The sequence below is a fragment of the Conger conger genome, chromosome 14 (assembly GCF_963514075.1).
Source record: "Conger conger chromosome 14, fConCon1.1, whole genome shotgun sequence".
NCBI lineage: Eukaryota > Metazoa > Chordata > Actinopteri > Anguilliformes > Congridae > Conger > Conger conger.
This window is the reverse complement of record NC_083773.1, coordinates 7,674,235-7,702,035: the sequence shown is the minus strand read 5'-3', so window position 1 is coordinate 7,702,035 and position 27,801 is coordinate 7,674,235. Positions and strand designations below refer to the sequence as shown.

The window sequence follows — 27,801 nt, the reverse complement described above, 5'->3', positions numbered from 1 at the left end:
ACTGGGGGGGCTATTTTTTTTTAAAGTGTTCTAATTTTTATACAGTGAAGCCGAAATATATAAACCTACCCTTAAATAAAAGTGGAAGTCAGCACTTGTGCACTGTTTTTTATTACAATCTAAATCTAAAATTGTGGAATACAGCCAAGTACAAAATATTTTTTTCCAAAACATTATGGAGCTCACTGTAACAGATCTGAAGCTTTCTGATTAAAGTGGGTAGGCAGGTGCTCGATATGTAGGTAGGTAGGTTGCATTGGTGGCAATTAACACTGCAAGGAACAGTGCACCCGTAGGGATAGGTCTGCCAAGCATAAGTAGGAAGTTTGTGTCTGGAAATCAACATAAATATTGTGAACAAAATATCAGTTTAACCTCCAATGAACATATACTGGAAAAAACGTGTCCTTATTTGTAACTGTATAATGATATACTGGTTGTTTTTAAAGAATGATGAATGTACCAGTATAAAATGGTATAAGTATACATAGCATACTGTATACCGGCTACCAAAGTGATCACACTGTGACATCCCAACAGCGTACCCTGCCATTACATTCAATGTGTCAATTTTGTTCGTAAAAACACTTTTTGCAGAGACACTGTACAGAAACAAGAAAGATGAAGCCAAAACCAAGCCAGAACACCCAGTGTGAGTGTTCATTTTGGGGGTGTCTAAGAGGAGCCTGGGACATCCTGGGGTTGGTCTTCATTGTCTCCAGAGAAGGCGTGCTCATCGTTGGGAGATGGGTGGGCAGAGTGTCTTCTCTGATTGGCCAATCTCCGCCAGCGGATATAGACATAGGCCGGGTGAATGAATGGCGCCAGGCACAGGATGCACAGGGCTATGTTTATCTGCAGAGGGAGTAAGAGAAGAGACTGGAACACCGGTGCACATATTTGTCGCAACACATAAACCAGAAATATTTTATGCACAACAGTTCTGGGTAAAATATATATTTCAAATTTTAAACATGTAGAAGCTTTCCCTTAAGCAACCTCCTAAGGGATAGTTCGGGAAGCACATCTAGAAAATTAAACAACTTTAATGAGGCATACCTTTCGAGTCTTTGTAAAATGCTAAGAGACACCATTATCAGGAAACACGGCCCAGACCGGTCTAAGCTCACAGGAAGGTAACATGACGGTAACGCAAATTGTAGCCACGCGGTTGTAGCCACTCCCTTTTTCAGGATGCTTTACAACAGGAAGTGATGAGAGAAGTGATTTTAATGGCCAAGAAGTGCAATTCTAGGTTATTATCTACCATTGATCACCTTGTAAAAACCCTCTTTGGTTCCTGCTTGCGATATTGACTGTGAAAAAATTCTGAGCTTTTTTTTTTTTTACAAGGTCAGTGATATGGACTCAGCCCCACCTAGTGGTCACACTGAAATGCTTAGTCAATTCACTCCAATCGCTTTGAAGGCTTCAGAAAGTATTCAGACCCCTTCACCTTTTTGCACACTTTGTGTTTTAGATTTAATTTTAAATAGAATTGTGCCCATGAACCTACACTCAATAACCCATAATGATGAAGTGAAAATATGTTTTTAGAAATCTTTGTTTATTAAAAATTGTATTAAAAATCTAAAACTGAAATCTCTTATTTACTTAAGTAAAATGCTTTTTACATTTTTGTCATTTAGCAGACACTTTTAATCCAAAGCGATTTACAAGTGCATAGGTTCCACAAGTTAAAGCATCACATCCATAACTAGTAAAATACACATGAAGTGTTGTTCTAAACATATAGTCATCATAAGTGCAATTCTTTTTTTCCTTTTTTCCTTTTTCTTTTGGGGGGGGGGGGGTTAGACAAGAGGGATAGGGATATCAGAAAGGGGGCGGGGGAAATCAGGAGGGAGGATTAAGGTACAGTTTGAAAAGGTGTGTTTTTAGTTTGCGTCGAAATAGGGGGAGGGATTCTGCTGTCCTGACAGTGGTAGGCAAGTCATTCCACCACTGAGGAACCAGAACGGAAAACAGGCGTGAACGTGCAGCTCGACCGCCAGGTGCACATAGAGAGGGAACCATAAGGCGACCAGAGCTGGCAGACCGGAGTGGTCTAGCTGGGGAGTAGGGAGTGAGGATTATATGTAAAGTGGGGCAGTCCCCTTAGCAGCCTGAAATGCCAACACTAGGGCCTTGAATTGGATGCGTGTGGCAATAGGAAGCCAGTGGAGGCCAATGAGGAGCGGGATGACATGAGCCGACCTGGGCTGACTGGTGATCAGCATTCTGGACCAGCTGGAGGGGTTTGATGGCACACGCTGGGAGACTGGCTAGGAGGGAGTTGCAGTAATCCAGGCGGGAAATGACGAGCGCCTGGACTAGGAGCTGGGTGGCTTTCTTCGTCAGGAGATGACGGATACAGCATATATTGTAGTATTCAGACCCTTTGCTGTGGCACTCCAAATTCCGGTATATTATCCTTGAGATGTTTGCAGAACTGAACACTTTCTGAAGTCACTGTAAATAAGATTGTGAATCTTATATGTCTCATTTATTGGGACTCTAAGTCTGTTTCTCTGATGGCATAAGCAGAACCTTTAAATTTAACATGTGGGAGGTATCACTGGTGGTAGCCTATTGTTTTAGACAGTCTGGATGTTTAAATATTTCAAAATAACACCAAAAACACAGAATCAAGAGTCCCTCTGACAATGGGGGTAAGGATAAGGCTGGATAAGGCTGTGTACTTTGATATGAAGTGAAAAGAAATTTGGGAAATGGAATTTGCATGATTCACTTCACAACATAGTTTGCAATTGACATCAATTTTCTTTATGAATCCCAAAATCTGCTTATATGGGTGCAGTACTCACATATAATGGGTCTCCATCCAATACCTCATTCACCAGGATGATGCAGGGGAATTGCAGGAGCAACACCACAGACAATACAGCATTAACCACACCATTCAGCTTACCAAAGTGGCAGACTGGAAAACTGTAGAAAGAAGAGGAGAGTATGATTATAATAAAGCACATGAATAGAGGACAGGAAAATGACAGGTGAGTCACTGAAATGAATCTTAATTGAAATCCGTTATTGGTTAAAGGTACAATCGGTAATTTTGGACTCCTAACGGTCAAGAGAGGAATTGCAACAACAAACACTGTTTAAGCTGTATGAATATAACGCAGTATGAATATAACGCGTAATATAAAGTGTAATTATACAGTTCAGTGCTCTCGTGCCCTGCTTTGGAAAGTTGACACTGACAAACGCAACAGAGCCTGCTGTTTTAGTGTTCTCGGAAGAAAATGTTTGGCGAACAGGTGACATTTTGAAATTTTGACTTTGGTGTGCTTCACAACACTATTTATATTTTGTGTCTTTTTGAAGTTTTCACTTTAGCTAACCAACTATATTGTGAGCAAGCAAGTTATTTGGCTACGTAACTAGCTGGCTATAACTAAGATATGATAGTCCACCACAAACGATGCAACTGTAACTTACAGTTTGAGAGAAGTAAAGGTTTGGCTAAACATGGATTATTGAACACGTAAAGAGATAAAAGGAACGTGTGGCTAACCCAAATTGCACTCCAGACAAGTGATCACTGAAACTCTGTATACTATTGCTAATCTAATTTTAAAAAATACCTAGCTATTAGCTATTACTAGTTAGCTTCGCAAATTTACAAATATCCACCTGAACTATGCCTATATTGTATTGTAAATGGATATTTGTAAATTCATCAAGCTAACTACAGCTAATTTACTTGTTGCTACCGATAAGAAACTGGTATGGTTTTAGAAGTAGATATGTAGTCTTCGCTTGGGTAATAACCTATAGTATACAGAGTTTCAGTGATCGCTTGTCTGGAGTGCAATTTGAGAATAAGCCCCCACGCCATTGGCTGTGGCAGTTAGAACCAATTCATCAGGGGTGCCAATAAGTCTGAAGCCCACTGTATGCTTGCAGTTGGTAAATGGTAAATGGTTGGCATTTATATAGCGCCTTTATCCAAAGCGCTGTACAATTGATGCTTCTCCATTCACCCATTCATACACACTCACACACTGACGGCGATTGGCTGCCATGTAAGGCCCCGACCAGCTCGTCAGGAGCATTTGGGGGGTTAGGTGTCTTCCTCAGGGACACTTCCCTTGGACTGGAGTTTCTATAGATCCTTAAGAAATAAGTGCACTAAACGAATTAAAAATTCAAAATGTGACTACTATCTTAATGCTATACATGACAACTTGAATGACCCTGCTAAATTTTGGAAACTAGTTAAATCCTCCTCAGGTTCCATCACTCCAAACAGTCTCCCTGATCTCCTAAGAGAGAATCAGAGTGAAATCAAGGGCAAAAAGGATATTGCAGACAGATTTAATAGTCATTTTATTTCTGCCGGCTCAATCTTTCATTCCATCAGTAGACCTACAGGGATGCAATATGCTGCAGGAGAGCCTGATTCTGCCCCACATGAACCTGACAAGTTATTCACCTTTGCCCCCATTCTAACCTTTCAGGTTTATGAAGCTCTAAAGAGTCTAGACTTAAAGAAATCTTCAGGCCCAGACAAGATAGAGCCTTTTTTCTTCAAAACTGCTGCAGGTATGATTGCAGAGCCCATTACCTCCATTTTGAATCTTAGTCTTTGTTCTGGTGAAATTCCTAGCTCTTGGAAATCGGCCTTGGTTCTCCCTTTGCTAAAGGGCGGAGATCCCTCAGACCTAAATAATTATCACCCTGGAACGGGCGGTCTGCTCCCAACTGTCCACTTATCTTCTCCACAACAATCTCCATGACCCCAACCAGTCTGGCTTCAAGAGTGGCCACTCCACTGAAACCGCCCTGCTCGCGGTCACTGAGGCACTCCACTCTGCTAAAGCAAAATCCCTCTCCTCTGTCCTCATCTTCCTCGACCTGTCGGCCGCCTTCGATACAGTCAACCATGAGATTCTGCTCTCATCGCTGACTGGGATGGGTGTCACAGGTTCTGCACTCGCTTGGTTTTCCTCCTACCTCTCTGGTCGCTCCTACCAGGTGACTTGGAGGGGCGCACTCTCCGACCCTCAACCCCTACGAACTGGAGTCCCGCAGGGCTCGGTTCTTGGGCCTCTCCTCTTCTCGCTATACACCATGTCTCTTGGTTCTGTTATCTCTTCCCACGGCTTCTCTTATCACTCCTACGCTGATGACACCCAACTCTTCATTTCCTTCCCCCCTGACACCCAAATCACCACACAGATCTCTGCCTGCTTGGCTGATATCTCTGCATGGATGACTTCCCATCACCTGAAGCTCAACCTTGCCAAAACTGAGCTTCTCTACATCCCTGCTAAGTCCTCTCCGTCAATCGACCTCTCACTGACTGTGGAGGACTTTGTAGTTTCCTCCTCCCGTACGGCAAAGAATCTTGGGGTGACTCTTGATAACTGCCTCTCCCTGGCTCCACAAGTATCCTCCACTGCCAGAACCTGCAGGTTCTTTCTGTTTAATATACGCCGCATCCGTCATCTCCTGACGGAGAAAGCCACCCAGCTCCTAGTCCAGGCGCTCGTCATTTCCCGCCTGGATTACTGCAACTCCCTCCTAGCCGGTCTCCCAGCGTGCGCCATCAAGCCCCTCCAGCTGGTCCAGAATGCTGCAGCCCGCTTGATCACCAGTCAGCCCAGGTCGGCTCATGTCACCCCGCTTCTCATTGGCCTCCACTGGCTTCCTATTGCCGCACGCATCCGATTCAAGGCCCTAGTGTTGGCATTTCAGGCTGCTAAGGGGACTGCCCCACATTACATACAATCCCTGATCACTCCCTACTCCCCAGCTAGACCACTCCGGTCTGCCAGCTCTGGTCGCCTTACGATTCCCTCTCTACGGGCACCTGGCGGTCGAGCTGCACGTTCACGCCTGTTTTCCGTTCTGGTTCCTCAGTGGTGGAATGACTTGCCTACCACTGTCAGGACAGCAGAATCCCTCCCCCTATTTCGACGCAGACTCAAAACACACCTCTTCAAACTCTACCTTAGTCCCCCCTCCTGATTTACCCCGCCCCCCCCCCTTCTGATACCCCTATCCCTGTCTAAACCCCCCCCCCCCCCCCCAAAAAAAAAAAAAATAAAAAATAAAATAAAAATTGCACTTATGATGACGACTATATGTTTAGAACAGCAGTCCAGGTGTATTTTTCTAGTTCTGGATGTGATGCTTGACTTGTGGTAGAACCTATGCACTTGTAAGTCGCTTTGGATTAAAAGCGTCTGCCAAATGACTAAAATGTAAATGTAAATGTAAATATATTATCGACTGTCTGTCATGGCCAAAGTCTTTGAATCTTTGGTAAATGAGCAGCTGAAAAAGTTTCTTACTGATAATAACATTCTTAATGAGTCTCAGTCGGGTTTCAGATCAGGTCATGGTACCATTACAGCGACTATGTTAGTCACAGATGACATCATCAAATCCCTAGATAAGAAGAAACACTGTGCAGCGCTGTTTGTCAATCTATCTAAGGCATTTGACTCTGTGGATCACGCATTGTTACTGCAGAGGCTTGGCTGCATAGGCCTTGGTGAAACGGCTCTGAGCTGGTTTAAAAACTACCTATCTGAAAGAACTCAGTGTGTTTCAGTAAATGACTACACCTCAGCTGCTCTTACTATAAACACAGGTGTTCCTCAAGGTTCTATTTTGGCCCCTGTCTTATTCTCCATCTTTATAAATGATCTAGGTAAAGATTTAAGTCCTGCCCGCTTTCATTTATACGCCGATGACACAGTCATCTACACGGTGGCACCCACTTTAAATCAAGCCATAGAGCTCCTGCAGGATGCCTTTCATACTTTGCAGCACTCTCTGCTACGGTTAAGACTGGTCCTAAATGCAAAGAAGACCAAGTACATGACCTTCACTCGTTCTCGAGCCACTACAGCTGTCCCTACAGTCCTGACACTGGAAGGGACATGCCTTGAAAAAGTAGCCTCCTACAAATATTTGGGCATATGGCTTGATGAAAAGATGGCATTTGATGAGCACATTGGGAACCTGCTGAAAAAGCTTAGGCCCAAATTGGGCTTTTTCTTTCGTTTAAGAAAATGTTTTCCCTTTGAAGCCAGAACGAGAATTGTTCAGAGCTCTTTTCTGTCTGTGTTAGACTATGGTGATGGTAATCTATATGCATGCTCCATCCTCCCTGCTTAAAAAGCTGGATTCTGCTTATCACGCTGCTATACGTTTTGTAACAGATGCAGGCTCACGTACTCTTCACTGCAATCTGTATCAATCTTTAGGATGGTCCTCTCTGTATCAAAGGAGACAGTCGCACATGCTGATTTTTATTTTGAAGTCTCTGCTAGGCAAACTACCTTTATACATTTCCAGACTTCTGTCCTTTTATACCTGTACTTTTAACACCAGGCGAGCAGCTAATAAGATGCTTTTGGATGTTCCCTTGGTGCAGTCAGAGTTTGGCAAGACTGCATTCTCTTACTACGCCCCTTCCTTGTGGAATAAGCTGCAACAACAAATTAGTCTAGAGGCACTCCCTACTATTAGTGCCTTTAAGGTTATGCTACAGAGAGCCCTACAGGAAACATGTAATTGCTTTACCTGATGCTGACTCGATTATGCTTTTTTAAAATGCACTTGTAGCCTACTGCGTCTGTGTTTGACTTATGTTTTTTTTTTTGTCATGTATATTGTATATGCCTTATTGTTTCTCATGTTGTAACTTTATGTGTGCCGTCTTGGCCAGGACTCCCTGGAAGAAGAGATCTTGTATCTCAATGGTGACATTTCCTGGTTAAATAAAGGACAAATAAAATAAATTAAAAAAAATAAAAAAGTCACAACATGCTCACTCACACAATGCTGATGAAGGCTGCATTCCCTCCAACCCCAAAGGAAAGTGCAAACACTTGCAGGACGAAAGTCAGGTACTGCAGCGGGAGCACAGGTATGGTGGCGCAGATGGAGAATAAGAGGCACTGCAGGGCAGTGAGGAAGAGGGAGGGCACCACAGAGCGCAGGTTACTCTCCTCCTCCGTCTCTCCTGTGGCAGAGGCAAGAGCTGGGTTAGTAGGGTTACAGGCAGCCACCAAACCAGTACATGCTGTACTACCAATCAGATGGTCACCTCTCCCATATTCCATCCTCTCTACTGCCTTACTTTTCAGAGTTGTGGTGTGTGATGGGAGTTTCCAGATTTACATAATTGTATTACAGCTTACAAATATTCACAAAAAATGTGATTGAAGTGACCGTGGAATGATTGTTGGTGGCAGACAAGGTGGTTAGAGTATTTCAGAGACTGCTGATCTCCTGGGATTTTCATGCACACTAGAGTTTGCAATGAATGAAAAAAAGTGAGCAGCAGTTCTGAAGACAGAAACGCCTTGTTAATGAGAGACGTCAGTGGAGAAGGGCCAGAATGGTCAAAGTTGACAGGAAGATGACAGTAATGCAAATAACCACACATTACAACAGTGGTATGCAGAAGAGCATCTCTGAACACACAAGGCATCATAACTGAGTGGATAGGCTACAGCAGTAGAAGTAAAAAAAAAAAAAAGTGCTTGTGAGTGTAGCTATAACCTCTCTTCCAATCACCAGCTCAGGGAAGACTTTTGGCATAATAATTATCGAAAAGAACCTAGTGATTAATTTCGAGAAATGTCTAATTTCAAGAAAAGCTGTGTTGACATTGATTTCTGTCAGGTGGATTGCAACCATTTTTTCAGTTTTTTAAATTTATTTTATTTACAGCGATCTCAGAGACAGCTTCTACAGGATAATATATGACAGAAAACTCGAATTCCAGTGTTCAATAAAACTAAAGGGATGAAGAGCTGAAGTCGTCTTTCTTTTTATCAATGCACAAGGGAGAGACAGCAACTGTGAACCATAGACGATATGACAAACGGCTTGCCAGCGTTGCAATGTTTTATGGGAACCCTTGCGTTGTTTGTCTCAGCAACATGGTGCTGTGTATTTTCAAATGGTAGACTACTTAATTGCTTAAAAGCGAGTTTAAATATGAACACGAATGAATGAATGAATGAATGCAACCCTTTATGGCCATAGTCTTGCCTTTTTGAAATGGAATCTTCCGGCAGGATAAAGGCATGTCACACAGCACGCAGCATCTCAAGGTGATTCCACAAACATGACATTGATTTTCAGCTCAGCACTCAAATTACCATTTCCTGAATTTCCATGCCCTGCAGCAGCACACCTTTGTGCAGGTAACACAGGTACCTACCTGGGGCCCGTTGCTTGCCCTTGAATCTGTCAATGATCAGGCCATTCAAGGGGGCGCACAGTATCCCACAGAACTGTGTGTAGGCAAAGATGTCGGTGTAGTGGCTCACTGAGACAGAGGGAGAGGAGAGCAGAGGATTAGCATACAGCAGCACACCATAGCATGGCCTCACACACTTCTTCAGCTCCTCAGCCTGTCTCTCTTCTGCTCTTTGTGTCAAAATGCAAACCATAGTTAAGCATGTGTAGCGTGGTTAGCTCAGCTAGTTCGCTAGTCAGCATGGTGAAGTGCAGGGAAAGCGAAGGCTTGTAGCAGGTTACCTCGACAACACTCCCTGATGATGTAACCCTCAAATTCAAAAGAACGTTGTTGCCCTTGGCTAGAGGCGAGTTTGTCTTTGACTGGTCACGCGTTTGTTCAACAAATATTTGGACGAGTGAGAGGCTGGGGTTCAAATCCTATCAATTTCTCACCCGTTACACATGGATATCATCAATACAGGGGTGGCCCTGTAGCGTAGCGGTTAAGGTAAATGACTGGGAAACGCAAGGTCGTGGTTCTAATCCCGGTGTAGCCACAATGAGATCCACACAGCCGTTGGGCCCTTGAGCAAGGCCCTAAACCCTGTATTGCTCTGGGGGAGGATTGTCTCCTGCCTAGCCTGGAGCCTGGACTCTGACCCCAATGCCTATCCCTTCACAACAAACTGTTTATCCTGAGTTGCTCCTGTTTGCTGGCTTCTGAACCTGGACTGTCTGGCCTTGTGAATAAAGATCTCTTTCTACCAGTTCTGAGTCTGTGCTGTCATGGTGGGAGGTAATTCTCACTGGTGCCACGAGAGGGCCGAGGATAATTGTTTCCACCTGTTCCTCGTTTACTCCAGGGGAATTACCTCCCTGGAGAGTATTTAAGACCAGCATGGACTAGTTTTCAGTGCTTTTGTGTTCAACCGTTCGCCCTTGGCACAAAGCCGGTAAAGCGCCCGGTAGACTCTAAACTTATACGAGTCAGGTACGGTGCTGGTGGATAATTCTCTCATTGCTAAAAAAGAGAAATATCTAAAAGGTAAGGAAGGCGTACAGCTGGAAGTGTTGTGTGTGCTGGCGCCTTCCTCAAGGGTTTTGTTTTTTCTTTTGGACTCGTGTGAGTCGATGGTAGAGGGACGTTGTCCCTGGTGTTGTATTTTGGTTTGCATTTTTGCCCCGAGCTGCGCCTCGAGGTTTTTATTTTCGTGCCTAGCTTTTCTCGCTAGGTTGTATTTTCTTTTGGTCTTCACTTAGTGCCCAGCTATTTGGCACGGTACCAAAGTTATTGGTTCGTCCTGGTTATTTAAGGGTTGTCTTACGTTCTCTAGCCGTTTTTGAGCTACTTTTCTGTATGCGATTTCGAAGTTTGGTTTGTTTCATTTCTATTCCTCCCATTGTTCCGGGAGAAGTCCTGTTCCTAGCTGGGTATCCCTATTTCTGTTCTCCCTGGGATTTAGTGACTAACACGTTCGCGTGTTGGTTAAGAAAGGTTCTACCTTTGGTCGCCCCTGGCTCTCCGCTTAGCTTCCCACACTACATGTGCTTGATACCAGATACTCTGATTGGTGGCACCCAAATATAAAAAAAAGGCTTTGATCATGACGGATATTGATCTAGATATATAGATATTTTATTCATCCTGAGGGAATTGCTCATAAAACACATAAATCGAATTAATTGTACCAGATACTCGTTTGGGCCGAGAATTCGGCGCACCCTTACTCCAAAGACAATCAAAAGCTGAGAACACACCTGACTAATTAGGAACACATGTGAAGCCATTTCTCCAAAATATTACAGTGGCCTGAAATGTGGTACAGTACTATGTACAGAAAGTGCAATAATTTCTACATGGTAAAACCAAAATGTATAGAAATGAAATCTGAGAATATGCACTTTAACCACATGGGAATTATTTGATTACAAATCAGCAAGGTGATGAGTGAGGAGCTCATACCTTGGGCTGTGTCTCCATGAGCCAGCTGGGTCAGCATGGGGTTCAGGGTGCCAATGAACAGGCTGATTCGCAGAGCCATGACTGACGACCACACCAGGTGCCACAGAAAAAAACAGCTGAGCACACACTGCTTAAAACTGTCTACTGGGAGAGGGCGAACAGAGAGATTGAGAAGGAGAGAGGGGCAGAGAGTGGGGTAGAGAGTGGGATAGAGATGGAGGTAATTAATACTCCTATTGTTTATACACCTATTGTAGCACTCCATATGTGTATAAAAGGGCTGGATTTACTGAGCAAACAGTCGCAATGTTAAAACGTTTGGTTGCAGATACTGATACATCAACAGACCAATTTTTTAAGTCTGTTAGAAAAGACACAGTTGAATAAATTAAACATCCTAATTTGCCATTTTGCAATAGGAAACACTCATGAAATGTCAGAAATACGCCATGCTTACATGTCCAGATGAGAAACTGAGAAACGGTTATCGAGCTACCACAAGAAATAGAACATTTTAATTTATAGATCAGGAAATATAGGTACAGTGGGAGCAATATTTATTTGATCCCTTGCTGATTTTGTAGGTTTGCCCACTTACAAAGAATGGAACTGTGTAGAATTTTAATCATAGGTACACTTTAACATTGAGAGACGGAATATCACAAAATGATCCACAATAACAACATCATTTGAATTTTATAAATTTATTATCGTATTTTTGCATGAAATAAGTATTTGATCCCCTACCAATCAGCAATAATTCTGGCTCCCACAGACCAGTTAGTTTTCCATTAAGAAGCACTCCTAATCTCAGCTCATTACCCAAAACACCTGTGTCAACTCGTTACATCGTTATGTAGCTGTATAAAAGACACCTGTCCACACAATCAATCAGATTCCAACATTTCCACCATGGCCAAGACAAAGGAGCTGTCTAAGGACATCAGGGACAAAATTGTAGACTTGCACAAGGCCGGGATGGGCTACAAGAAAATAAGCAAGCAGCTTGGTGAGAAGTTAACAACTGTTGGAGAAATTATTAGAAAATGGAAGAAACACAAAGTCACCGCCAATCTCCCTTGGTCTGGGGCTCCACGCAAGATCTCGCCTCGTGGGATATCAATGATCATGAGAAAGGTCAGGGATCAGCCCAGTACTACACAGGAGGAGCTTGTTAATGACCTGAAGGCAGTTGGGACCACAGTCACAAAGAGAACCATCAGAAACACCGTGAAGGATTAAAATCCTGCTGCGCATGCAAGGTTCCTATGCTGAAGAAGGCACATGTACAGGCCTGTCTGAAGTTTGCCAAAGAACACCTGGATGATCCAGAGGCTTGGGAGAAGGTGATGTGGTCAGATGAGACCAGAATAGAGCTATTTGGCATCAACTCGACTCGCCGTGTTTGGAGGAAGAGAAATGCTGAGTACAACCCCAAGAACACCATCCCCACTGTGAAGCATGGAGGTGGAAACCTTATGCTTTGGGGGTGTTTCTCAGCTAAGGGGACAGGACGACTTCACCGTATCGAGGGGAGGATGAATGGGGCCATGTACCAGGACATTTTGAGCGACAACCTCCTTCCCTCAGTGAGAGCACTGAAAATGGGTCGTGGATGGGTCTTCCAACATGACAATGACCCAAAACATACGGCCAAGGCAACAAAGAGTGGCTCAAAAAGAAGCATATTAAGGTCCTGGAGTGGCCTAGCCAGTCTCCAGACCTAAATCCCATCGAAAATCTGTGGAGGGAGCTGAAGCTTCGAGTTGCCAAGCGACAGCCTCGGAACCTTAAGGATTTGGAGAGGATCTGCAAAGAGGAGTGGACCAAGATCTGTGCAAACCTGGTGAAAAACTACAACAAACATCTGACCTCTGTGCTTGCCAACAAAGGTTTCTCCACCAAGTATTAAGTCCTGTTGTTCTATGAATCAAATACTTATTTTATGTGAAAATATGATATTAAATTCAAAAAAATGTATGTGATGTTGTTATTGTGGATTATTTTGTGATATTCTGTCTCTCACTGTTAAAATGTACCTATGATTAAAATTCTACACAGTTCCATTCTTTGTAAGTGGGCAAACCTACAAAATCAGCAAGGGATCAAATAATTATTGCTCCCACTGTAGGTCCACGGGTGTAGCTGCTTCACGCAATATTACAGCAATATTTTTATTTATTTGACCTTTATTTATACAGGGAAGTCCCTTGAGAGCAAGCTCTCATTTTCAAGGGTGCCCTGTTTACAAAAAACATATATAAAAGATACAGGTTGCAACAGACAAGATAAGAGCAGACAAAAAACAAGTTATAAAAAAACAGATAAGTGATAAGACACTAAAAATCAGGTAAAACACGAGCAGTTCTCAATCATGGTACCCACGAGGAGCACTCTAAAAAAGTCTAGAGAAACAAAATGATCCAATTTTAGAGTGTCCTGGAGCCTATTCCACTTGTCCGGAGCATAGTGAGAAAAAGCAGACTTTCCATATTCCGTCCTCACGCGCGGAATGAGCAATCTGATGTGTGACTGCGAGCGTGTTCGGCAACTCATAGAGTTGTGAATGAGGAGCGAGGATAAATACGATGGGAGTTTACCAATTAGAGCTTTATAGATGAATAGAAGCGAATGTAGCTCTCTTCGTGCAGTTAGGGACGAACAACCCAATTTTTCGTACAAAACACATCGGTGAGTAAGAAAACCATCACCCGTTACAAAGCGCAGGGCACTATGATACACAGCATCAAGCAGCTTCAAAATGGCAGGAGAAGCATGCATATACACAATATCACCATAATCAAAAACAGACATAATTTGGGACTGAACAATGGATTTCCTGGTTTGAAGAGAAAAACAGGATTTATTCCTGTAAAGAAAGCCAATTTTAACCCTCAGCTTCTTTATAAGATGTTCAATATGTGTGCGAAAAGAGAGCTTGGTATCCAGCCAAATACCCAGATATTTAAATGAGTCGACACAATCAATTAGCATGAGAATACAATGGCGACAGAGAGGGAAATCCTTTGTGATATTGCATACCAAATTCATTCTTATACTGTAGCGATAAAAACGAACAGTAGGCGAGAGGATGTTAAGAAAAGACAGCGTGATGTGAGGCAGCGTACAAAAAATAAACTTTACTAGGTAAATAGATGCAGGTGGTGGTCCAACAATTCATCCATCCATTATCTTAACCCACTTTTCCTGAACAGGGTCGCAGGGGGGCTGGAGCCTATCCCAGCATTCATTGGGCAAAAGGCAGGAGTACACCCCGGACAGGTCACCAGTCCATTGCAGGGCACACACACCATTCACTCACACACTCATACCTAAGGGGCAATTTAGAGTCTCCAATCAGCCTATGTCTTTGGACTGTGGGAGGAAACCCACGTGAACATGGGGAGAACATGCAAACTCCACACAGAGAGGCCCTGGCCAACCAGGATTCGAACCCAGGACTTCCTTGCTGTGAGGCGGCAGTGCTACCCACTGCACCATCCGTGCCACCCTCGTGGTCCAACTAAGCAAAGAATATTAAAGGCATATTGTGCAGCATGCATACTCACAAATACATCAATTCATTGTCGGTTTAATTTTTATCAGACGTGCTGGGGAGTCTAGGCATGTCCTCAGCCTAGGAGCTAAGTAGAGCCAGTAGAATCTCCTAAAAATATAAGTAATAGTACTGTGCAGTGGTACAAACGTACAAAACTGAATTTACTTCGCGAATAATGGCAGCTACCTACTCACTGAACACCAGCCAGCCACTTGCTTAATGGCTAGCCACCAAGGCTAATCTCTCACAATCCCGGCTCATCACTGTTATAGCCAATCCATACACATCTCCTCCTGCCCTCTTCCTCCTTCTATTGTTCAGTGTGTTGGACACATGCTTTTCAGACACAGTACAGAAGTTTTTAAAAAAGGCCCACGCCCAGAATCAGCCCAAGGAGTTTTTAGAATAACAAATACGAGTAGACAAGCAAGATATTGGGCAGAAGTGAAAACAGACACTGGCTGTCAGTGTATCATAGTGATGACTGAGCATGTTTGTTTTAGAATATTTCCAATGTGAAAATCCTGCATATTACGCCTTTAACAGCAGTAGAGCAGCAGGTGGAAAAATCTCTGCAAAATGAGAAAGTCTTGGGGGAGGAATAGACAAGAATGAACTTGTAAAGAGAGAACTGTCACAATTCATATACCATAATGAACGCGTATGCCGAAGACAGAAATTGTACCACTGTCCAAATACTTAGACTGCACTGTACACTGTATGCACTGAAAATACACTGTATATTCCGAATAAAAAATTATATACACTCAGTGAGCACTTTATTTGGTATTTAGTAGACCTAATATTTTTACTTATTGGTCTTCTGCTGCTGTAGCCTCTCCAATTAGAGGTTTGACGCATTGTGTTGCTCTTCTGCATACCACTGTTGTAATGCATGGTTATTTACATTACTGTCACCTTCCTGCCAGCTTCAATCAGTATGGCCCTTCTCCGCTTACCTCTCTCATTAAGAACACGTTTCTGCACACAGAATTGCTGCTCACTGGATGTATTTTTTTCCCAGATTTTTTTCCCTTTTTTCTCCCAATTTGGTAGCCAATTGTACCCCGTCTAATTATTAGATACACCGCCCACACCCTGTCCCTCGGCGGCCCTATGGAGAGCGACACGCCTTCTTTAAGCCTTCTCGCCACATGCTGGTAACCGTGATTCCAAGGTGCTTTTTATTGTGCGGCGATCTACTAACCCTGCCAAGTCCCTCCCCCTGGAGCAGCGAGCCAATTATTCTGCTCCACGTGAGCCAGCCAAACTTGGCTTTTTGGCAGGACCGAGAATCGAACCCGGTCCCCGGTGTGCAACTGCAGTGAACCGCAACCGCAAGTCTGCTGCGCCACCGCAGCCCTGCACTCACTGGATGTTTCTGATTTTTCGCACCATTCTCAAAAGACTGTTGGGCGTGAAAATCCCAGGAGACCAGCAGTTTCTGAGATAGTCAAACCACCCTGTCTGGCACCAACAATCATTCCATGCTCAAAGTCACTTAAATCACATTTCTTTCACAATTGGTCTGAAAAGCAGCTGAACCTCTTGACCATGTCTGCATGCTTGCTTTTATGATTTTAGTTGCTGCCACATGATTGGCGGATTAAATGTTTTCATGAACAAGCTGGTGTACAGGTCTACCTAATAAAGTGCTCACTGAGCGTACAGTAAAACACTCGCCGTACCTGTCTGTGGGGTCTGCTGGGGGTTTCCTTGTTCAGATGTTGCGTTCTCTATCCCTTCCTCTCCCTGTACAGGCTCTGTGTTGTCTCTTGTTCTTTTGGGGAAACAACAGGTGTTGCATTTGGTCTGTCCACAGCTTTGGGCTGTCCTGCAACAGAAACCAGGATTTAATACCTTTGTGAAAGCCGGCTGCACCACTGTCAGTCAGGCAGCCAGCTGTTAGGCCAGTGGTCTAGTCTACCCTTGTGGATGTAAGCCTCCCTTTCCCCTGTGAAGCTGGTTCATACCCATAAGTGTAGCCCTCAGGGAGGGGGTAGGGGATGTGCATCTTTGGCATGAGGATGAAGGTTCTCATGAGGTGGATTATGCTGCATGCCGACAAGAAGAAAAAAGCATGTTGCAGAGAGATCCCTTTTTCAAATGCCACCTGTAACCAAAAGACGGAGAGAGTCATCATTACCTTAATCATTACTAACAGTATCATGATTGTTATTATTAGAATTATCTTTTATTTAATTATGATAATTATAGAAGTTGTCATCACTAGCAATATTACTGCCATTCACATTAACATTACTAACAACACTTCCCTCATTAGAACTCTTAAAATTATACTTATTTTTAGAATTTGCCAGGGCCAATCACTGTGACAAGCTGTGATTTAGCCATTTACTTCTCTGGTAGTGTATGGCATATCAATATGTAAAATCTGGTGACACAACCCGGTTATTGTGGGGTGTCATCCTTGTCCTCACTAGAGTTTATTCAAGATGTACACATTGATTGAATTATTTTTTAGTTAGTGCATATTTATCAAGGGCGTCAATAATTCTGGACCTGACTGAATATTCTGGGAAGGAGAGCAAATTATGTCACCTTCTCATTCTTGAGCATGAACTGCTCATTTCAGGTCCTGCCACGGTATCTCTATTGGGTTCAAGTCAGGAACTAGACTTCATGCTCGATATCCTACCAATTTGTCTGAATTAAAGCAGCACTGGCAAGAAGAGTACTCTAGGTATTTAAGTGTGCGAGACTGATATTAAATTATATGCGTATCTTTGCAATTATTGCTGCTTACGGTGGTGCAATGAGTTAAGTTTAAGGGGGCAGTTTCCTTGTCATAGGTGTGATATGAGTGTTTCATAACTTTTTTCATTCAATAAATTAAACAATAATTAAAAAAAAACATTTAAATTGTCATCTTCAATCCCACCATAATTTGGAACGTCCAATTCACAAACTCTGTACAGGCATGCTAATATACGCCCCCTGCTGCCTGCTTGGGAACACAAAAGGACAGCTTGGTTCCTCTCTGAACTATGCAGAGTTAGCCAGCTGCTTCTTCTGGCTTTGCAGCCAGAGTCTGGGGCAGTCAGTCGACCCAATCGTACACATGGGCAGAGGATGGATGGACGCCAATGGATCGGCCAACAGCGGTCACTTGAGCAATGAACACCGCTATCCGCCACCAGCTACAGTCGGCACTGGCATGGGTTGGCTTCCATCTGAGACTGTAGTGCTCGCTCGTTCCCCAAGCATTGCATTTTACTGAGAGAGCCACCCGTCATCCATCCATCCATCCATCCATCCATCCATTATCTTAACCCACATATCCTGAATAGAGTCGCAGGGGGGCTGGAGCCTATCCCAGCATACATTGGGCAAAAGGCAGGAATACACCCTGGACAGGTCACCTGTCCATCGCAGGGCACACACACCATTCACTCACACACTCCTACCCATGGGTAATTTAGACTCTCTCTTCAGCCAAACCTGCATGTCTTTGGACTGTGGGAGGAAACCGGAGTAGCCAGAGGAAGTCCACGGGAACACGGGGAGAACATACAAACTCCATACAGAGAGGTCCCAGCCGCAACCCACTGCACCATCTGTGCCACCCAGCTATCCATCAGCCCCTTGAAATTGTCTTTATTAAGTGGACCAATGAACTTTGGAGGACAAGTGGATTACATTTAGTCAAGCCTTGGTTATCGTGCTCCATCTCACACTGCATGTGGTGTTTCAAGTGGGTAAATCCTGCTGTGTAGTGATGTGTTTTCACCTGATGTGTGATTTGCAGTGCGACGTGCATGCGTTTGTGTGTGTTTTTCTTCCTAGGCATGGAGTGTAGCTAGAACGTGGTGTCAGGACATCTGGGAAGGTAACCTCTGTGTGTGCTCTGACACTGCCAAGAAGGTTTTTTGTGACATTCTGCAAGTTGGCTCTTGCTGGCACCAGTTGGAGCCAACTTAAGTAGTTATTCCCTGTTTCTTAAGCCTCATTTTAGCTTTTCAATATAGGAAAAAATAAAGAATAGTTGGATGTCTGCACTTATCTGTCAATGATGCCTTGTCTTTTGTAATTAAAGAAAACACAAAACATTTTTGTAGTCATATAATGGGGAACTCTTTAAGCCTTCGCAAATTATCCTAGGTGGCGAAGTCTGCCAAAAATGAAGCCCGTTATTAGGGCTGCAGGTCATTGCTGTTACCTTGACAATGAGGAAGATGATGGCAGAGGAGATGTAGGCTCCGAAGTACAAGGTAGAGATGGTGGAACGATGAGCATGAAAGAGGTTCCCCACCTGGAGTAAAAAGCACACAACCACAACTCTGAAGAGTGGCCAAGATGGTGCCAGGTTTGGGATTACATCATTACATCTTAAAGTCTCTAATGGTAAATGGCTGGCATTTATATTTAGGGCGGCCTGTAGCGTAGTGGTTAAGGTAAATGACTGGGACATACAAGGTCGTGGTTCTAATCCTGGTGTAGCCACAATAAGATCCACACAGCCAATGGGCCCTTGAGCAAGGCCATTAACCCTGCACGGCTCCAGGGGAGGATTGTCTCCTGCTTAGTCTAATCAACTGTACGTCACTCTGGATAAGAGCGTCTGCCAAAATTCCAATAATGTAATTATATAGCGCCTTTATCAATTGTACAGCACTATGTGAAGGCATATACATAAACAATTGATACTTCCGATTCTCCTATTCATACACACTCACACACCAAAAGCAATTGGCTGCCATGCAAGGCACCAACCAGCTCGTCAGGTTAGATGTCTTGCTCAGGGACACTTAAAACACACCGAGGGTGGGATCGAACAGCTCTTACCACCTGATCCAATGTTGCCTATGGAGGTCTGTAGTATGTATGCTGGTTTTCAGTGTTCTTAAACTAATAAGTTACTGACTGGCTAACCGGTCAATTGTAAATTGTAGCGAACCTTTTTTCCCTGCATATGACTCAGCAGTGAGAATGGGACACACCTGGATGTTTGTAAGAATCAACATTATGCCTCCAAATGCGATGAAGGACAGACCTGGAAAGAGTATAAAAGATATATCTGCAGGAGAAAGAGAGGGGCAGAAGGAAAATGAGACAGAGAGGGGGGGGTTACGCAAGGATAAGCCAAGACTGAATCAGAAGCATCTATGGCATACTACCTGTCACAGTGTAAGGTATGGGTGAAGGCCCAGTATGCTTTACCTGGATGCGAAAAAGCAATCATTAAGGTACCAGTGGTGTACAGAGTTCTGAAAAAAGAAAAAAGTTTTAAATCATTGGAAGAACTGCCTCCCATCCTGAAAAGAACCTGGAGATAGTCCGGGATGATCAGCTGCACTTCAAGGAGCACAACACGTGCAGATTCATCTGGCACAACATTAGGAGGATTTGACATTTCTGACCATATACTCCACCCAGCTACTCATCCATTCCATGGTAATCTCATGCTTAGATTATTGCAAACCGACCAGCCTGTGCTATACTGCCACTGCAAATCATCCAGAACATGGCAGCTTGACAACATTCCAAAGTTTCTAAACATTCCAGTAACATTGTGAGAACTAGGGCCTTGGGCCTACACTGGTGCTACTGTCAGCTAGGACCTACACTGTTGCTATTGTCAGCTAGGACCTACACTCTTGCTATTGTCAGCTAGGCCTACACTGTTGTCAACAGGACAGCCTCTTCCTACCTACAGGATACAATTCAGCAATACGCAACAGCTGAACCACTCCACTCTGCGGCAGCAGGGTGACTAACGCTTCCTACCCTCAATGTGAATCCTGACCTTTGTGTGTGCTGTCACTGACAAGAGGGTCATTTGTAATGTTTTCGGCCATGGTCTAAAGACATATCTCATCTCTTCTGACTCTACATTCAATTTAACACAGTACACTCCTCTACAAAGCTGCCTCCAACCTAGTGTCACATTCATGTTATACTTGTGTATTGTGTCTTCATCTTCTAGCAATTTCATATAGGAACCCCACCAACCTCTGCTACCCCTCACTGACCCCCTGTGACAACATCACATTTGCAGGGGGGCTATGGAACTGCCAGTCTGCCACACGGAAGGCTGACTTCATTACTGGTTATGCCTCCCTCCTGTCTCTACAGTTCCTTGCCCTCACCGAGACCTGGATTACACCAGAGAACACTGCCACCCCCGCTGCCCTCTCATCCTCCTTCTCCTTCTCACACACCCCCCGGCCCTCTGGCCGTGGAGGTGGCACTGGCTTGCTGATCTCCCCTTCGTGGAAATTCTCTGCGATTTCCCTCACTGACCTATCCCTATCCAACTTTGAATGCCACGCTGTCTCAATTACTCACCCTGTTAAACTTTATATTGTCATTGTTTATCGTCCTCCGGGTGCCCTGGGAAGTTTCCTTGATGAGCTTGACACTCTACTCAGCTCATTCCCTGAGGATGGCACCCCACTTATCCTCCTGGCAGATTTCAACATCCACCTGGAAGCCTCCCAGTCTGCTGCCTTCTTACCACTACTTCACTCCTTTGACCTCTCTCTGCAGCACTCTTCCCCAACTCACAAGGCTGGAAACCTTCTCGACCTGATATTTCTGAGGAACTGCTCCTCTTCTAACCCCACTGTTACCCCTTTACACAAGTCCGATCACCACTTAATTTCCTTCTCCATCCCCCTAGCCCCTCTGCCTCCCTCCCCGTCTCTCACCCCCACTGTTTCTGTCCGATGTAACCTCCGCTCTCTATCACCCTCCTCCCTTGCCCCCAGAGTCACCACTTCCCTCCCTCCTTCTCCAAACTACCCACTGATTCCGCATCTTCCGTGCTGCTTTCCTCTCTCTCCTCAGCCCTTGACTCTCTCTGTCCTCTTGTTTCCCGGCCTGCTCGATCCTCCCCTCCCAGCCCATGGGTTTCTGACCTTCTACGTTCCTCCAGGCCCAGCCTACATGCAGCTGAGAGGAAGTGGAGGAAATCAAAAGACCCATCGGACCTGTCTTCCTACCAGTCTCTCCTGGCGGAATACTCCTCCGCTATCACCACTGCCAAAATAAATTATTTCCAAACAAAAATCCAGAACTCCACTTCTAACCCTCGTCAACTGTTCTCCATTTTCTCCTCTCTCCTCAGCACACCTCCCCCACCATCTCAGTCATGACTTTGCGGTATTTTTTGACGAGAAGGTTGCAGATATCCACAGCACCTTTGCGACCACCACCACTTCTATGCCTGCCTCCATTTCTGTGTCTGCCCCCTGTTTCTCCTCTTTCTGTCCCCTTACAGATGCTGATGTGTCTCACCTCCTGCTCTCCCACCGCCCTACTACTTGTGCCCTGGACCCCATCCCCTCAAACCTCTTTCAGGCAATCACGCCTGACATCCTCCCATTTGTCACCTCCCTTGTTAACTCCTCTCTGTCCTCTGGCTGCTTTCCCTCATCATTCAAGAGGGCCTACATCACCCCGCTCCTAAAGAAACCCGCTCTAGACCCCTCCTGCATTCAAAACTACCGTCCGGTCGGTATCTCTCCTTCCTTTTCTATCCAAATCCATTGAACGAGCCACCTCCAACCAACTCTCTTCCTTCCTCTCTCAGAATAACCTGCTGGACCCCCACCAGTCCGGCTTCAGACCTGGCCACTCGACGGAGACTGCACTCCTCTCTGTCAACGAGTCCCTTCAGGCTGCATGAGCAACCTCTCTCTCCTCTGTCCTGATCCTTCTTGACCTCTCTGCGGCGTTCAACCACTCCATCCTCTTAGCCTCCCTGGCATCTACAGGGATCTGTGGCACAGCCTTAGAGTGGATCCAAAGGCCGGTCCTCCCAGGTGTCCTGGGCTGGAGGAGTGTCAACCCCTCGCCCCCTTGTTACAGGAGTCCCTCAGGGCTCAGTCCTCAGACCCCTCCTCTTCTCCATCTACACGAGATCCCTTGGCCCCGTTATCTCTGCTCATGGCATCTCCTATCATTGCTATGCCGATGACACCCAACTCTTTCTCTCCTTCCCCCCATCAGACACACAGGTCTCTACCCATATCTCCACCTGCCTGAGAGACATCCAGAGCTGGATGGGCAACCCAGATAAGACGGAGGTGATCTTCATCCCTGCTTTAACCTCTCCCTTCTCTGATTTCTCCATCTCACAAGGGGATACCACACTGAACTCATTCCCTAGTGCAAGAAACCTTGGAGTGGTGATGGACAACAGGCTATCCTTCTCCAAGAACATCGCTACGGTGACCCGGGCGTGCAGGTTCTTCCTGTACAACATCCGGAGAATCCGACCCTTTCTCACCACCTACTCCACTCAGCTCCTTGTTCAAGCAATGGTCCTGTCCCACCTGGAATATTGCAATTCTCTGCTGGCTGGCCTTCCAGCATCTGCCATCAGTCCCCTACAACTCATCCAGAATGCTGCAGCCTGTCTGGTATTCAATGTTCCCAGACATTCACATGTCACCCCCCTGCTCAGCAACCTCCACTGGCTGCCTGTTATGGCTCGCATCAAATTTTAAATTTTGGTGCTCGCATACCAGGCAGCTAAAGGATCAGCCCCTGTATATATTCAATCCCTTATCAAGATCTATACACCAACAAGACCCCTCCGTTCTGCCACTTCGTGCCGTCTGGCGCCTCCCCCTCGCCACACCTGCACTTCACGCTCACGACTGCTGTCTGTCCTGGTCCCTCGGTGGTGGAATGACCTCCCGGTGGATGTCAGAATGGCAGAGTCTCTGACCTCCTTCAAGTTCAGACTGAAGACCCATCTCTTCAGGCTACACCTTTCCCTCCCAAACTCACAATTACCGCGATTAGCCTTAGACCGTAATGGCACTTATGTATAGATATCGTTACTTGTATAGGTGTTTTTGTTTTTATTGGCTGTTGTATTGTTGTATTCTAGCTGCCAACTGTGGTATGCTAGTTTGAAAGTTGATTGTACTCTTCAAGGGTTCTGAATTTCTGTATGTTTACACTAGGACTCGGAACTGTACTGTCCTCTCAGGTCCACTTTTGCACTTGTTCTTGTGTTTGATTTGCACTTTGTTGTACGTCGCTCTGGATAAGAGCGTCTGCTAAATGCCACGTAATGTAAAAAAATGTAATATAGCACTTGTATCTTCATCTTGATGTTGTAGTCTCACTTATAGCTTGACTTACCATAATTGTACTGACTTTGCCATAGCTTTATTGTGTGAATTATATTAGGTTATGCCAAGCCTACCATGGGTTTTTGTAACCATGTTGTTTTAAAAAAGGAATGAGACTTGCAATGTATGTGGATTGAGGTACAAAAACACTGTCTGCTGTATTAAATGTAGACCTACCTTTCCCTGCAATCACACACTCTAGCTCCCCTCATTAGTAGGCTTAAGAAACTTATTTTAACAATATCTCCTTGTCAAAATGGTAGCCTTCAAATGGTTGTGTCATACTATTGCAAGTCATAGATAATGCAAGCCATGGATTGGATTCATGTGTGCTTCTTTTTAAAGAACTTGGTGCAGCTGCCATCTTGTGTTCATTAGATGCGATTGAGTTAGACTGACTCCCGCATTGCCAACAATTAATAATCGATTGGAGAGTTCTTCGTAATAAATAGCCTCAGCATATCAAATGCAGAATGACGTGTAGCCTGCAATATTAGGTTGAGTAATGCATTACTGGAAAATGCATTTATATAGTAATGCGTTATGTACCATGTTACCAGAAAAAGTAATATTACAGTAATGCATTACCACGTTAACCCCTACTCTGCTAATAACACAATAGCTTAAAGGAAATTGGCACATGGGGAGACATTGAATGAAGAAGCAGATTGCCAGAGCAATCCAGATATTAGCTTGATCCTTGTGTGTTGCACGTCTGTTTCTAATAACCTTTTAACATTTGCTTTTACAAATTGTAATTTTCAGGACAATTTTTGTCTGCTTGCTCACTCATCTCTCATCATCTTTGTTCACAATTTATTTCCATTTTCACGATAAGATGTGTTAATTTGCAGAACACCTAAAGACCAGCTCCGTTTGCACACCGACACATTACATATTGTGCTGCCTGTCTAAAATGTACTGTTTAGGGTTTATTTACATCGCAACAAACTCACATTGCCAGCAGTCTGGTTGCCATGGTGCCGAAGCGGTCAAATAGGAATCCACTAAGAAGACCAATAAACCTCTGTAAGAAGCTGGCGATGGTGAAATCCAGGGAGAAGAGCTCGTCCTGTTTGCTGCAGTCTGCGGGAAGTGAAGGGAAGAGAGGTGTTCACACTGCAAGTATCTAAAACGTTGTTTTCAATGCCTGTTGGCCACACTGGAAGCACAGCAACAATTGCTGGGAACATGACTTCACAGAAAATACTGTATAGTATGAAAGATATGGGTCGGTTGAGTAAATGTATACCCCCTTTCGTTTGGTAGCAATTTACTGTTTTTGAGTTAGGAGCTATGCAAATGAGCTGGGTGGCAACTGCCAGTCAATAGCAACGTATGGCCACCCCACACTGGAAACACAGCAGCAATTGCTGGGAACATGATTTAATTGGACAATCCCTTAATAAAGCGCTGACGGGACTTTATTCACTTTAATCACAAGATGTTTTATTCACATCTTTGTTGTCTGAGTCGTGCATTTTGGGTCCAACCCCCACGCACCCGTCTCAGAAGTTGAGGAATTACATTTTTAATAGTGAATTAAAAAAGACTTGACTTGGACTTGCCTTGTCTTGGAGTTGGTAGTATGTAATATGCAATTTCACAAAGTAAGCTTTATAACTACTGAGTTTGCAAAAGTGTTTATGGAGGAAACACACAGCGTAAAACATTTTTTTACCTATAGCTACATGACAAAATGGGTTTGGTTGCATAGCCTATTTATACGGAGCACATGTTTGGTTGGCAGGTTAATTGTGTATATTTGCTGCTGACTTCAAAGGGAGGACAGAAAACCAGCAGTCTGGTAGATTCTGGTAATTACAGCAATATTTTATATTTTTGACTTCCCTTCACTTTGACTTCCCTTCACTCAATGACTTGCAATTAGAATGTAAAGCCTCACATAAAACTCCATCAAGTGCAGAAGTAAACAGTCACACTCACCCATGTACTGTGTGCCATTGGGTCCTGTGGCATTCTCACACTGGTCGCTGAAGTATCCACTGGCTTTCAGGATAAACACCAGGGAGGGCCACCCATAAACAACCCCAGTGAAAAACAGGCACTCCACCAGTCCTGTGGCCAAGGTGAGCCAGCAGCGCAGACTCACTCCACGTAGAAGTAATAACATCTTCAGCCGTCAACCTCTACCTCTCTTTTTCAGTCCTCTACTTTTCTTTTTCAGTCCTCTACTTTGCTCTTTTTCAGTCCTCTACTTTTCTCTTTTTCAGTCCTCTACCTCTCTCTCGTCTCTGACGTTCGCCTTGTTGCTCCTCTCGTCTTTTGTGCTGAAATAAAATAAAATATGAAAAAGAAATCCCTCCTCCTCCCTTCCCTCCTCCTTATACTGAATCATTTAATTTGAACTTTCACATAAAAACAGGTTTTTATCTTAATCTTATCAGAAATGTATAGACCACATTCCAAAGCATGTACTGGATGGGCTGGATCATGCTGGCATTACAATAATGTTCTTGTTATTATCCTGGCACTGGACAGGGAAGGACACACGTCACCCCCCTGCTTACTTCCCTCCACTGGCTGCCTGTCATGGCTTGCATCAAATTCAAAACATTGGTGCTAGCCTTCCAAGCAGTTAAGCGGTCTTCCCCAGCTTACCGACAAAAAATCTTCAGACCCTACACCCCTTCGTTCAGCCTCCACATGCCGCTTGGCACCTCCCCCTCTCCGAACCTCCACTTCACGCTCACAACTACTATCTGTTCTGGCTCCACGGTGGTGGAACGAACTCCCTGTTGAGGTCAGAACTGTAGAATCTCTCCCCACCTTCAAGCGCAAACTGAAGACACACCTCTTCAAGCAGCACCTCTCCCCGTCCCTCCCTACCTCCCTGTGAACCTTAATTGTTGTCTTTGTGATTTACTTTGTGTATCGGTATTTTTAGTTGGCGAGGTAAGCAGTGTTTGGATAGTTAGGTTTGGTCACTTTTGCTTTGTTTGTTTGTTTATTTGTTTGTTAAAAAAAAAGAAAAAAAAAAAGAAGAAATTTCAAATAGGCCCTGGTCCTTATCTTTGTTGTACAGGTAGCAGTTGAATAGGGTCTTTCAGCACACTTATCCCTGGTTATGGGTATGCACTGTATGTTGTACGTGTTGTACGTCGCTCTGGATAAGAGAGTCTGCCAAATGTCATTAATGTAATGTAATGTAATGACCAATGGGCCATTCTCTCCCTTTTACCGAAGACACTTGGGACTGTCATAAAGAATGGTCACTAGCCAGTAGGTTTTGCAAAGATAGCCACTTGGAAAACAAGCAGAAGAATAATGTTCGGGATGCTGGCTGCTTGCCTCAGGATTACTATGGCAGTCGCTATACTCCCTGCACTATATACTCACTCTTTTGTAGCCTTAGTTTTACCTTAGAGTCTTTGTCCATGTGGTCAGAGCGCTCAGGTCCTTTTCGGTCCATTACATTACAAGCATGGCCACCTTAACCACTACGCTACAGGCTGCCCCAGGTCCCTTTTACTACATCTTCAGTCACTGGTCGTTGAGGTCAGGATCTCTCTGTCTTTCGCTTATAATCAGGAATGGAATGTACAGCAGGTGCTGGGACCTCAAGGTCTTTGGCATGAAGCCACTGGCACCTGGGCAGGGCTGGGCACTCTGGGAGTAATCAGCGGGATGCTAGGCTTAGAGATGCTTGCCAGTGTGGAGGATGGTAACAGCTGGGTGCATTCTAATGGGAGTGCCCAATGATTGTCAATAAAGACAGAAGTATCATGAAGTGGCTTTAGTTCTCTAGTTTCAGAGTTCTCTTGGAGAAGCTCTCCCTGTGTACATTGTAGCTGATTGGACCGGCTGTGGTCATCTCTCGTCTTGGGGTTCCTAAGTCTGTTACTGGAGAGCTGGTCACCACATCAGACAGATTTCCCGACTGGACCACTGGACTATAGGAGTTTGCTAGC

General features: G+C 44.5%; 1 protein-coding gene across 3 annotated transcripts; it reads right to left on the bottom strand.

Annotated features, from left to right (window-relative positions):
* Nucleotides 1-103: 103 nt before the first annotated feature.
* LOC133109338 (equilibrative nucleobase transporter 1-like) lies at nucleotides 104-26,586 on the bottom strand. Of its 3 annotated transcripts, XR_009704721.1 has the most exons (14): nucleotides 26,492-26,586; nucleotides 25,817-26,160; nucleotides 24,826-24,955; nucleotides 19,941-19,987; nucleotides 19,721-19,797; nucleotides 18,940-19,032; nucleotides 16,733-16,872; nucleotides 16,448-16,593; nucleotides 11,201-11,344; nucleotides 9,218-9,325; nucleotides 7,822-8,008; nucleotides 2,829-2,952; nucleotides 2,218-2,472; nucleotides 759-855 (listed from the first exon to the last, which is right to left on the bottom strand). XR_009704721.1 is itself a non-coding variant. In XM_061218626.1 (13 exons), the coding sequence occupies exons 2-13, from the start codon at nucleotides 26,001-26,003 to the stop codon at nucleotides 676-678; spliced, it is 1,563 nt and encodes a 520-aa protein (XP_061074610.1). In that variant the 5' UTR covers nucleotides 26,004-26,160; nucleotides 26,492-26,586; the 3' UTR covers nucleotides 104-675. The 3 variants fall into 3 exon arrangements, 2 of the variants coding, with proteins under 2 accessions (XP_061074610.1, XP_061074612.1); XM_061218626.1 differs by lacking the exon at nucleotides 2,218-2,472 and having other exon boundaries at nucleotides 104-855; XM_061218628.1 differs by lacking the exons at nucleotides 2,218-2,472; nucleotides 11,201-11,344 and having other exon boundaries at nucleotides 104-855.
* Nucleotides 26,587-27,801: the final 1,215 nt, after the last annotated feature.